General features: G+C 54.7%; 1 protein-coding gene across 5 annotated transcripts in view; it reads left to right on the top strand.

The window, feature by feature from the left end:
- Positions 1-12,321, top strand: part of TIAM2 (TIAM Rac1 associated GEF 2) — a 217,975-nt gene that overhangs the window by 192,726 nt on the left and 12,928 nt on the right. For all 5 annotated transcript variants that reach the window (XM_058662480.1, XM_058662451.1, XM_058662345.1 and 2 more), the window contains one exon: positions 11,958-12,137. In XM_058662480.1, the coding sequence (XP_058518463.1) occupies positions 11,958-12,137 (180 nt within the window). The remainder of the gene's footprint in view (positions 1-11,957; positions 12,138-12,321) is intronic.

Genomic DNA, 12,321 nt, shown 5'->3' with positions numbered 1-12,321 from the left:
CTATCAGCCAGCTAATTATAAATAAATCTTAGAAAGATAAAGAAAATGAAGCAACCCCTGTGGTAGTTGCCTTAAAGGAGTGCATGTGGGTTCCTGTGAGGATGTTTGTAAGATACAATGACTGTAAGGCAGAAACATGTTGATGGTGATGTCAACCAACACGCGGCCATATGTTCAGCTGGGAGTGTTCCATGATAAAGAGCCATGGAAGGCAGACATCCTGTGGGCCGTGTTCGTCTGTCTCCATGAAGCCTCTTGCTCCACATCCTCACTGATAACCTCCAGGGAGCTGGGGACCCACAGAAAGAGGGACCAGAGCAGTCAGCTGTCGTGGCAGAGGGTGTGAACGTTAGGGCCGTTGAAGGTGACTGTGGATGCCCGGGGGATGGCATCGAGGGACCCCTGTGGCTTGGTTCCCTTGTCTCTCTCAGCACAGCTCACAGAGCTGTGTGGCTCTGTCTGGCTCAGGTGGCCTGGGACCCACACGGATCCCAACTGGAGTGGAAACCCACTGGATGGGGAGCCGGTGAAAGGGAGTGAGGCAGCAGCTAGGGGTGGTCTGGGCCTGGTTGGCCGTGTGGCTCTGTCCCGGGCGCAGCCGCAAGTAATTCCAGCTGTGTGGTGTCTTTCACCTTTCTGGATTTGCCGCTGCCTCGCCAGGCTTCTGTGGAGGCTTTTCTGGGTTCTGCAGAGCTTCGCTCATCCAGAATTCGATAGCTGCTGTGCAAGTGACATTTTAAATACAGTGACGGTCATTTTAGTGCCTTACTGTTGAACTATTAACATGCAAAAGGTTAAAAATCTCATTTCAAGGAGATTCTCTGAATACTAGACTTTGTCCGCAAGCATTGCTCAGTGATGTGGGAGGGTTTCAAGAAGTTCTTGGAACACTGGGGCAGGGGTTGGGGCACAGTAGGGCATGCTGTCACGTGCAGTGCCAGCCAGCATCCTGTGTGTGTGCCAATGTGAGTCCTGGATGAAGCTCCTTGCTTCGGCCTGGCCCAACCCTGGCCATTATGGCCGTTTGGGGAGTGAGGTGGCAGGTGGAAGATCCTTCTTTCTCTCTCACTCTCTGTAATGGAAAATTGCATTATCTTTAAATTTCCTTTCTGAATCCTTGCATGTATTCTCAGTTGCCAAGAATTAAGCCAGAGTCATAACTCTGCGATGGAAATTTGCATTTCAGACACTTGGCACTAAGCACAGACAGCAGCCGGAATGAAAGCTTTTACTGACAGCGCTAGCCGCTAACGTGGCTTCCCAAGTTTAAACTAATGTGATTATCAGAACCAAAGTGTGGGCTGTGAGGGAAAACTGAAGGAAGAATGAGACAGCAGCGCAGGCCGGGCTAAGCACCTCTGCACGGGGAAGTGCGGGTGGAGGGCTGCTCGGGCGGGGAAGTCACAGCTAAGAACTTGTTTTTCTCCAAAACTGAGTTGGAAGGTTGATTCGGAGACTTCCTTGGCTAAACGCAGGCAGAATGAAGACTACATGATGAAGTAATCCCGGGCAGATATTTTTAAAGATTTATTTATTTATTTGAAAAAGTTACAGAGACAGAGATATCATCCGTCTGCTAGTTCATTCCCTAGATGGCCACAGTGACCAGAGCTAGACCAGACTGAAGCCAAGAGCCAGGAGCTTCTTCGGGCCTACCATGGAAGTGGCAGGTGCCAAGCATTGGAGCCATCTTGTGTTGCTTTCCCAGGCCATTAGCAGGAAGCTGGATTAGAAGTGGAGCATCTGGGGCCCAGCACAGTGGCCTAGCAGCTCAAGTCCTCGCCTTGAACGCACCGGGATCCTGTGCGGTTTCCAGTTCTAATCCCGGCGGCCCCGCTCCCCATCCAGCTCCCTGCTTGTGGCCTGGAGAAGCGGTCTAGAACAGCCCAAAGCCTTGGGACCCTGCACCCTCGTGGGAGACCCGGAAGAGCTCCTAGCTCCTGGCTTCGGATCAGTGCAGTACCGGCCATTGCGGTCACTTGGGGACTGAACCATCGGACGGAAGATCTTTCTGTCTTTCTGTATATCTGACTTTGCAGTAAAAATAAATAAATCTTTTTTTTCCTTTTATTTATTTATTTTTTTTAAAGATTTTTTTTCCTTTTATTTATTTATTTTTTTAAAGATTTTTTCCTTTTATTTATTTATTTTTTTTAAAGATTTTTTTTCCTTTTATTTATTTATTTTTTTTAGAGATTTATTCATTTTTATTACAGTCAGATATACAGAAAGACAGAAAGATCTTCCATCCGATGGTTCAGTCCCCAAGTGACCACAATGGCCGGTACTGCACTGATCCGAAGCCAGGAGCTAGGAGCTCTTCCGGGTCTCCCACGAGGGTGCAGGGTCCCAAGGCTTTGGGCTGTTCTAGACCGCTTCTCCAGGCCACAAGCAGGGAGCTGGATGGGGAGCGGGGCCGCCGGGATTAGAACCGGCTCCCATATGGGATCCCGGGGCTTTCAAGGGGAGGACTTTAGCCGCTAGGCCACGCCGCCGGGCCCAATAAATAAATCTTAAAAAAAGAAGTGGAGCGTCTGGGAGCTGTACAGTGCCCATATGGGATACTGGAACTTGGAGGTGAAGGATTAGCCAGTCAAGCCAACATGCTGGCCCTTTTAAACAGCATTTAGGATTCACTTTTTACACATGCAGACTTCATTTGTAGACCGTCTTCTTGGTGTGGTTTCACTTCTCTTATTGTGGGAGTTGACAGACTCCTAAAGGACTTGACGCATTTTTGTGCTAAAGCCACGACACGTAGGATAACCACGCACCAGGAGTTCTGATCATGCTTTTTCTGCGATGACTGTTGATCGGTGGGCTGCTCACAGCCTCGGGCTTGCTGTCTCTGCTCTGGGGCTTTGCCTTCATGCACCCATTTGTGTCTCAGTGGGGCTGAGGGAGTCTCACAGCTTGGCGTGCAGCACGCAGGAAAGGTAGCATGCCTTAGAAGTGAGCGATGTCGGCCTTCCTGGGTAGAACACAGGGGCACGTGTTCAGGAGATGAGCCATTCTGTGTACCCTCTGTACACCGGATATCTTACAGGAGAGTCCCCGGTCGTGCCAAGATGCCGCCCTGGCTCTCAAGGCGTCCCTGGCAGAGGGCACAACTCTTTTTCTGTCCCGACTTCTGCTCGAACTCCTGTGAAATCAGGAACCTGAGCAGAAGGCAGACAGCAAAGACACACCAGCCAGCCTGGCTCTCTGCCTGTTTGCACAGCTCTGCCAGGAGCAGGTGCTGGGTCCTGATGCCACCCAGAAAGGCCCCTCGCGGTGACCGTGACGCTTCCAGTCTCCAGGCACAGGCTCAGCTCTGCCCTTCCGGGGGTGTGCCACCTGAAGCCGAGTGTCCACTGCTTGGTGCCATGTCATGTCCTCCTCCTGCTTCCAGATATGTGTCCGCTGGGCCGCCCTGCCTAGGTGTCTCCAAGCTGTGAGTGACAGTCCTGGGGCTGGCACTGTGATGGTACGTGGGCTCTCCATGCGTGCTGACTCAAGTCTCAGCTGCTCCACTTCTGACCCAGTTCCTGCTGATAAGCCTGGGAAAGCAGTAGAAGGGGACCCAAGGGCGCCTGGCATGATGACCCAGTGGCTAATTCCTCACTTTGCAAGTTCTGGGATCCCATGAAGGCACCAGTTTGTGTCCTGGCTGCCCCACTTCCCATCCAGCTCCCTGCTTATGGAGGACTCAAAGCCTGGGGACCCTGTACCCACTGGGAGACCCAGCAGAGACTTGCACTGCATCCTTTGGAGTGGCCTAACTTTGGTCATCGCGGCCATCTGAGGAGTGAACTTACAGATGGAAGATCTTTGTCTCTCCTGATCTGCCTTTCCAATAAAAATAAATAAATCTTGAAAAAAAAAAAAGATGGCCCAAGCCCTTGGGGTCCTGTCACCCACGAAGGAGCCCCAAGTGGATTCCAGGCTCCTGGCGTCAGCCTGGCCCAGCCCCAGCTGTTGAAGCTGTCTGAGCGTGCAGTCAGCAGCTGGAAGACTCTCTGTCACTGTGCCCTTCCAGCATAGCAATTTCCCTCCCTCTGCCACTTCGGGAGCGTGCCAGCCCAGGGCCTGGTCAGCTGCGCTGTGGGTGCCCAGTAGGCTGTGGGGGTTGTGGATGTGCCAGGACCAGACCAAGTGGTGCTCCTCTGGGCTCTTTTCTTTTAAATAAAGATTTATTTAATTATTTGAGAAGGAGAGAGAGAGAACGAACTCTTCCATCTGCTTGTTCACTCCCCGTACGGCCACAACAGCTGGGGCTGGATCAGGTTGAATCCGGGAGCCAGGAGCTTCTTTCTGGCCTTCCACGTAGGTGCAGGGGCCCACGTGCCTGTGCCATTCTCTGTTGCCTTCCCAGACACATTGGCAGAGAGCTGGGCCAGCAGTGGAGCCACAGGAACACCAACCTGCGCCCCTGTGGGATGCCGGCATTGCAAGTGGCAGCTTTGTGTGCAACACAGCACTGGCCCCGGACTTGTGTTGCCGATAGACAGCCACCATTCCCTGCGCCTCTTGGTTGGCGAACATGACTTACCTCATCCCTGCAAGGTCCCTGTCCATCCCTGATGCTCCTGGCTTGCGGGCTGTGACCACACTGGCCTTCAGTTCCTGCTGACTGTGCACCCGCGGGCTTCCCTCTGTGCTTAGGTAGCAGGTGTGGCTTCAGGGTTAGTGACCTTGGCCTTGCTCCGGCCAGCGTGGCTCTCGCTGTTCTATTTGGGACCCCGCACTTGTGGACACTGATTGCATTTGGTTTCCCTACTCAAGGCTCGTCCTTCCCGCCACAGTAGGGTGCTGTGAGCCCAGGGACCACCACTCTTGTTCATCCTGGGATTCTCATGGAAACAGATTGCCAAATTGGCCATTTTCTGCTACAGGTCATTTTTATTGTAAGCAGGTAGGAGAGATTTCTATTAAAGAATTCAGGGGTGAGTGCTGTGGCATAGCACAGTAAGCGTCTGACTGAGGGGCTAGGATCCTGCATGGGCACCGGTTTGAGTTCTGGCTGCTTTACTGCTGATATGGCTCCTTGCTAAAGGCCTGGGAAAGCAGTGGAGGATGGCCCAAGTGCTTGGGTCACTGCACCCATCTGAAAGACCAGGAAGAAGCTCCTAGTGCCCCTGGCTCCTGGCTTCGGACCAGCCTAACACTGGTCTTCCGGCCTTTGTGGCCATTTGGGAATGAGCCACAAGATAGAAGATTCTCTCTCTCTCTTTCAACCTCTATTAATTCTGCCTTTCAAATGTAAATAAATGTAAATAAATCTTTTTAAAAGTTCAGCCACTATAAAAAGTGAGGAAATTCAGATAAGCCAAAAGATTAAAATTAAACTAAGTTGAAATGCAGCGTTAACCATATTGCATTTATTATATATGTATATATACACATGTACTTTATAAAAGCCTAGCATACACCTTTATAAATAGTAAATATATGTAGAAGCTACTTTTAAAAATGTAGATCTCCTCCTCCCCTAGCAGCAAGTCCCGTCCCCTCTGCTGTGTGTGCGTCTCCCACGGCGTTTCCAAACCGTCCTTGTGTTCAGGGGAACGCTTACTGTCACGCTTCCTCCCTCTGCCTCGTGAGATCCCTGGGAACCGAGCTGGCTTTGGGCAGAACATCAGGGATTTGAGGCTTTTGTGAGCAGCACTTCATCTTTTTGGTATCATCTGGACGAGCATAAAGCTTTCTTCTCTTTCCTTGGACTTTGAGTCAATGTGTTTGTCTCCCAAATAAGCTTGTCCCTGCCTCCCCCTCCCGACGAGTGTGGTCTCTGCAGCCTGACCACCCTGCCCAGGTGCGACTTCATTCACCTGCCTCCCTCCTCGCCATCTGCCAAGCCTCCCTGTGGTCACCGGACCTGGGCCTGGCCCTGCACTCGGCCCACGGGCCCTGCACTCGGTCCACGGGCCCTGCCGGCTGCCCCTAGGGTTGTCGCAGAGCTTAGCCCTTTGTTTCTGTCCCGACTGAGATGGGGTGGTTCGGGTTTCAGAGGCTAGACAGGTAGCACCTGGGCCAGCCTTGTTCCCCGCAGGGAGCATGAGGTGGTGTTGGTTGGTGGGGATATCTACCTCCATCCAAGACCCCAGTCTGTGTCACCCATCAGTGCTGTCATTGGCCCCAGGTGATCCTTCCAAGTCCCCCATGCCATGCCGCTAACGTTTGGGGATGGCGTCAGGACTTTTCAAGGTTAAATGATGACTTTAATAACATTCAGCGTAAGTTGACCGGTTATTAGACCTGGCGAACTGCCTGTAGTTTGACAGCTGATCTTTCGGTGCTTGAGCCGTCAGCTGCTGCTTGCCAGGGTGTGTGTGAGTGCAGGGCTGGGATCAGGGGCCTTGCTGGGACTTGAACCCAGGTCCAAAGGCAGGAGGTATGGGTGTTGCAGGCAGGGTCTGAGCCACTAGCTCCAACAGCTGCTCCTGTTGGTTAGCTCTCAGTGGTTCTATACCGACTCTGCCCCAATGATGCAGCACTTTTAAACCTATTCTCTTAGGCTAACCATGTTTTTTGAGGCCAAGTAGCACCAACAGGTGCCTCTGAGAAAGCAATGTGGGGTTCCTGGGGCCCCTAACCAAGCCAGGGAAGCTGGGCGCACTGCCCACCCAGCTGCTGATGCCACGAAAGATGCGTGACCAGCCCTGTGCAGCCTCCGCTGGCTACCACATCTCTGCCCCAACCTCAAGATGGTTCTGATAATATGAGATACTGAGCTGTTTGTACCAAAGCTCAGAGGGAAATGGGGGAGCAGACATGCCTCCAGATAAAAGCAAGTGAAATCCTGAAACTGATCAGGGGAACGGATGTTCTAAATCCACACCCAGAGGAGCCTTCTGATGGGAGAGCAGTGTCAGACAGCGGGGCCAGCGGGGCCGGTGGAGTGATGCAAAGCCTGGGCCTAGGCAAGGTGCTGCTCCTGTCTGCCCTGCAGAGTGTGGGGCAGGCACGGGAACCGCTCAGGCACCTTGGGCTTTTTTTTTTTGCCAGGACCAAGTAAAGACTTCACTGGCACATTCCAGCCACACGCCTGGCCCCCTGCTCATCGCCTAGGAAGACAGTGACATTGTTTTGCAGCAGGGACCAGCCTTAGTGTCACCTGGAGATCCTGAGGGTCGCTGTTGATGGTTCTCTAGACAGCACTGGTTTTAGGGGGAAAAGCTATTAATTAATCTTACTCTCAGTGGGGAGAAAATACTTCGTTTGTGGTCTTGTGTGGAACACCGGCCTATGGTGAGCCCCACTTCCAGCACTGCTTGCTCCAGTTGGCAGACACCGCTTGGGGGTGCACACTTAGGGTCCTAATGTTTTCTGTTCTGTATCTTTGGCCAGTCAGGCTACTGGTCTCTCGCATATGCCCGTCCTAACTTGGGATTGCCTGTCTTAGGCCACACTCCTGGGACTTGTCAGTTGCCCCTGTGTTTGGGTCAGCAGAGATGAACACATGTGCTGGACTGTTGGTGCCAGGAGAGCCCTGGCCATGTACGTGGTGGACAGGGGCAGCAGGTGTGCTTCAGCCATGCTCTGCTCCATAGATGGGCTGTGTGGGCAGCCAGAGGACACAGGCCGCATGCCCTGAGAGCCCTGCTGTGTACTGGGAAACACACGGTGCCAGTGTGCCTGCTGGGAATGCTTGAGAGGTGTTGGGCATGCCGCAGGTGGTCAGCAGGTGCAGGCTCCCACTTGTTCTTGACCCAACTGATAGTGTGAGGATTACTTGGTGGGCTCGACACTGCTGCTGCTTATTTCATGATTGAGGACACCGATGCTCAGAAATGAGGCTTGCCCGGGATGCAGGCAGAGCTTGGACTAGAACTCAAGACCCGTGAGTCTTGTCTTTGCTTTCCACTCTGTTCGCCCTCCTTGTGTGGGGGTGCCCCAAGGCAGAGGGCCACCATGGCTAAGGAGACGTCCCAGAGCTGTGGGATGCTGCCTGTCGCTGTTCTGTCCTCGGGACCATCACTGAGAGGGACTCTGAGATACCATCTTCAGCCACACTCTGATCATGGATCCTTGTCCCGTTGGGAGCTCCGTCTGCTTTCCGTCCCTGGGAACCCTCATGCGCCCCTCCTCGGCAGCACACGGAGTGTGTTCGCTGTGAAGGCGCTTCATGGCGGGACCTTCCGAGGTCGACCTGCCGTTGACAAATCTTAGCTCCCATTCACTTTTTGGAAATTCATCTTACCAGAAGCATTTTTCAAAATGAATTCTGAGTTTTTCGAAAATGGCAAGAGGCTTTATTTTTCAAATCCCGTGATTTTAGCACTGCCTTGTTAGGTGGGATTTCTGACGTCCCAGCAGGCAAAGCTGATCTCACCAGATGCCTTTTGACTTAGGGTGCATTTTGTCAGCTCTTATCGTCTACAGTGTGTGCGAGTTTAACATAGATTCTGTAGCCTGGGAGCTAGCGTGCTCCGGAATGCAGACGCACATCCTCTGAGCTCCCCAGACAGAGGTTTGAGCCACGGAGTCCTCGTGTTCTTGTGGTGGGCTTTCTGCCATCAGGACAGGGGCCAGACCCGGAACCCCAGAGTGCCGGCGGAGGTCCTGCTTCCTCTAGTCTCAGAAATTCAGTCCAGGTATCTTGTTCATGGTCACTCAGCAGTGCAGATCCCAGAGACAGGGTGAGCCAGGCAGACACCCTCCGGGAAACCCAAGCAGAACGTAGCCGTGTTGAGAGGTCGACCAGTAGTCCTCACACAGCCCACATGTTGACCTCACTTGGGACGTGTTCAGTGCCTGCTGGTGGGGCCTGCTGGATTCCAGGTCAGTTGGATCTGCGGTCACGTAGCTGTTTGCTCTTAGGCCACTGCTGGGTAGTGTTGTTCCAGACATGAGGTTAGACGTTTTCAATGATTGTTGCCTTAAGATCTACATCTGTTTTCTTAGTCTTTGAAATTTTACCCAAAAACGAATATCTTCTGATAAACATTGCCAGAAATATGCTTTTGTGTTCCAAGTGAAAGAAAATTAATTAGATACAGGTATCTGTGTATCCAAGGTGAATTATTAGTATTTCTGTTACTTCAGCATGTTTGGAAGTCAGTTATTTTATCTGCTGTGTGTCCAGTGAGAGGCTTAGTACCTGGTAGACGTGACTCCTGCACTGAGATTAAGGTTCCAAGAGAAGCAACTCCTAAGAGCTCAGCAGTAAGGGAGCTCACTGCAGACGCACAGTGGGGCTTCACTGCCTCCTGCCCCTCCTCCTGCCCCTCACTTGCCCCTCCACCTGCCCCTCCACCTGCCCTCCACCTGCCCCTCCACCTGCCCCTCCACCTGCCCCTCCACCTGCCCCTCCACCTGCCCCTCCTCCTGCCCTCCACCTGCCCTCCACCTGCCCTCCACCTGACCCTCCACCTGCCCCTCCTCCTGCCCTCCACCTGTCCTCCACCTGCCCCTCCACCTGCCCCTCCACCTGCCCTCCACCTGCCCTCCACCTGACCCTCCACCTGCCCCTCCACCTGCCCTCCACCTGCCCCTCCACCTGCCCTCCACCTGCCCCTCCACCTGCCCCTCCTCCTGCCCCTCACCTGCCCCTCCTCCTGCCACTCCACCTGCCCCTCCTCCTGCCCTCCTCCTGCCCCTCACCTGCCCCTCCTCCTGCCCCCCTCCTGCCCCTCACCTGCCCCTCCTCCTGCCCCCCTCCTGCCCCTCACCTGCCCCTCCTCCTGCCTTCCTCCTGCCCCTCACCTGCCCCTCCACCTGCCCCTCCTCCTGCCCCTCACCTGCCCCTCCACCTGCCCCTCCACCTGCCCTCCACCTGCCCCTCCACCTGCCCCTCCTCCTGCCCCTCACCTGCCCCTCCTCCTGCCCCTCACCTGCCCCTCCTCCTGCCACTCCACCTGCCCCTCCTCCTGCCCTCCTCCTGCCCCTCACCTGCCCCTCCTCCTGCCCCCCTCCTGCCCCTCACCTGCCCCTCCTCCTGCCCTCCTCCTGCCCCTCACCTGCCCCTCCACCTGCCCCTCCTCCTGCCCCTCACCTGCCCCTCCACCTGCCCCTCCACCTGCCCTCCACCTGCCCCTCCACCTGCCCCTCCACCTGCCCCTCCACCTGCCCTCCACCTGCCCCTCCACCTGCCCCTCTACCTGCCCCTCCTCCTACCTCTCCTCCTGCCCCTCCACCTGCCCTGCACCTGCCCCTCCACCTGCCTTCTGCCTGCCCCTCCACCTGGCTGTCCACCTGGTTGACCACGACTTGCCTCGTCTTCCAAAACACCTTTGGCTCGTCCTGGGCAGCAGGTCCCTCCCAGGATGCCATTACAACTACCACCAACCTTGCCCCCTCTTCCCGAAGCCTTCTGAGTCACTCTCTAGGGATACTTCTGTTTGCTTCCTGTGCTAGGTTTCCCATTTGTTCCATCCAAGCTCGTGTTGTCTTCCATGCTGCCTCAGTGTCTTTTGAGTAGGAATCTCTTCCACATTTTTTTTTTTGCAAGCAGAACTGGCCTTCAGTTGTGCCCACCAAGCTGAACTGAAATGCCAAACAGCAGGGCAGTGTTGAGTTTTAATGTGGATGGCATGTTTCCATCCAACACTGAGGTGAGAAGGCAAGGCATCGAACAGGGGCAGGTGGGCAGGAGGCATCTGTTGTTCCTTTTGAAGAAACTTTATCAGGTGACAGCATGGAGACAAAAGCACAAATCGGGCCACCGTGGTTGGTCATCGTGGTGTGTGTGCATGCGTGCTGAGATGGCTAACCAGGGGAAACAAATTGAGTACCAAGAGATGCTTCCAACACATTTGACCTTTCGATCTGGATGGAGATGGAGAGAGGTCAGGCATGAAGGCGTGTGAGCTAAAGGAAGCAGAGTTGTAATTGATGGACGGAAAGTTCCCACATGTGGATGGACGTGTGTCATAGCTGCTCGACAGCCATCACAGCTTCTCTACTATTCAGTAGAGGTTTCAGTGCATGATGGGAAAAAACAGACTGTCCTATGAGCCACTGAGCTGGGCACCTGTGGCCAGGTCCATGTGGCCCTACCCTTGATAAGCTTCCAGGCTGCCAGGGGATACAGTGTTGGAGGGATGGAGAGGAGGAGTTCAAGAATACTGCGTGTACAGTCCAGGATGCTGAGGGAGTGACCAGGAGATAGGCCTGAGACGCTCCGCCGCCAGCCCTAGGATGGAGCATGCGCTTGGCTTCTCCCCGGGAAGATCCACCGAGGATGCACAGTCTCCCAGCTGTCCCTGCTCCCACCTGTCCCCACAGCCTGGATGAGACTTGGAGTGGCTCACCTGCATGGTAGTCACAGCTGCACCATGCTGAGGCCGGCTCAGCTTCCTCCTCTGGGGAGCCCCCACCCCCACCCCTGCCCAGGGCTGGTCTGACCCACACTTGGTAGGTGCTGCAGCTCACCCGCCTCCCTGGCTGTGCCTGCTACTGGGCCCGGGCCCCTGTGAGTAGAGGCCTCTTCGTGTCTCTCTCTCTTGGTCTCTGCTCCATTGGTAGAATAGTGTGTCAGCCCAAGACTTTGTCACTCATCACTTTGCTACTTGGCACCAGATGGCCCAGCTGGCTGGACTGGAGGGCAGAGCCTTGGCCTGTCTGCGTGCTGCACTCTGCTAATACTACTGCACCATTGCAGATCTCCCGAGCTGCTCCTTCACGGGGCACAGAACGTTGGACCAGGCCGTCATTGGAGGACCAGCGCACGTCCTTCGTGTGCTGTTCAGAAAGCCATGACCTCTTGATTTTAGAGCAGGCTCACTGATGGCAGAGGGTTAGCCCTGTACCTTGACTCTCGTCTGGGCACCGAGGGCTGTCTCATGTGTCAGTGCTGGATGCTGGTGCAAGCGTAGGTCCTCCCTCCTGGGATCTGCAGTGGCAGCCGTAGTGGTCCCTGGAGAATGAGCCCCTCTGCCCTCCGCCTGGACTCGGGGGAGCCTGCTATCCTCACTGGGCAGCTGATCCAGGTGCGTGTGTCCGGCACCTCACTCTCCACCTCTTCTCTTTCTCAGAGCGCTGAGCAGATTGCTACACTGTGCAGGAACTTCACCCACGCCCAGGCCAACGGCATGGACGGTGCCAGGGAGGGTCAGGACGCGCCCCCACGGCCACTGGCCCGCCACCTGTCAGACGCAGACCGCCTCCGCAAAGTCATCCAGGAGCTTGTGGACACGGAGAAGTCCTATGTGAAGGTGAGGGTGGTGTTGGGCATCCTTCCTGTTGGCTGATGGCAGCCTCAACTCACCTCTGCCCGGGACACCTGCCACTCATGGGACTTACTGCAAGGAAGGGACGGGAGTGGTGGCATGGGTGGAAGAACTGCGAGAAGTCTAAAAAAGCACTAGACTCTTGGCTCTTTTGGTTACCAAGGTAGCT

The sequence above is a fragment of the Ochotona princeps genome, chromosome 1, assembly GCF_030435755.1.
Source record: "Ochotona princeps isolate mOchPri1 chromosome 1, mOchPri1.hap1, whole genome shotgun sequence".
Taxonomy (NCBI): Eukaryota; Metazoa; Chordata; class Mammalia; order Lagomorpha; family Ochotonidae; genus Ochotona; species Ochotona princeps.
This window is presented reverse-complemented; position numbering and strand designations above follow the sequence as displayed.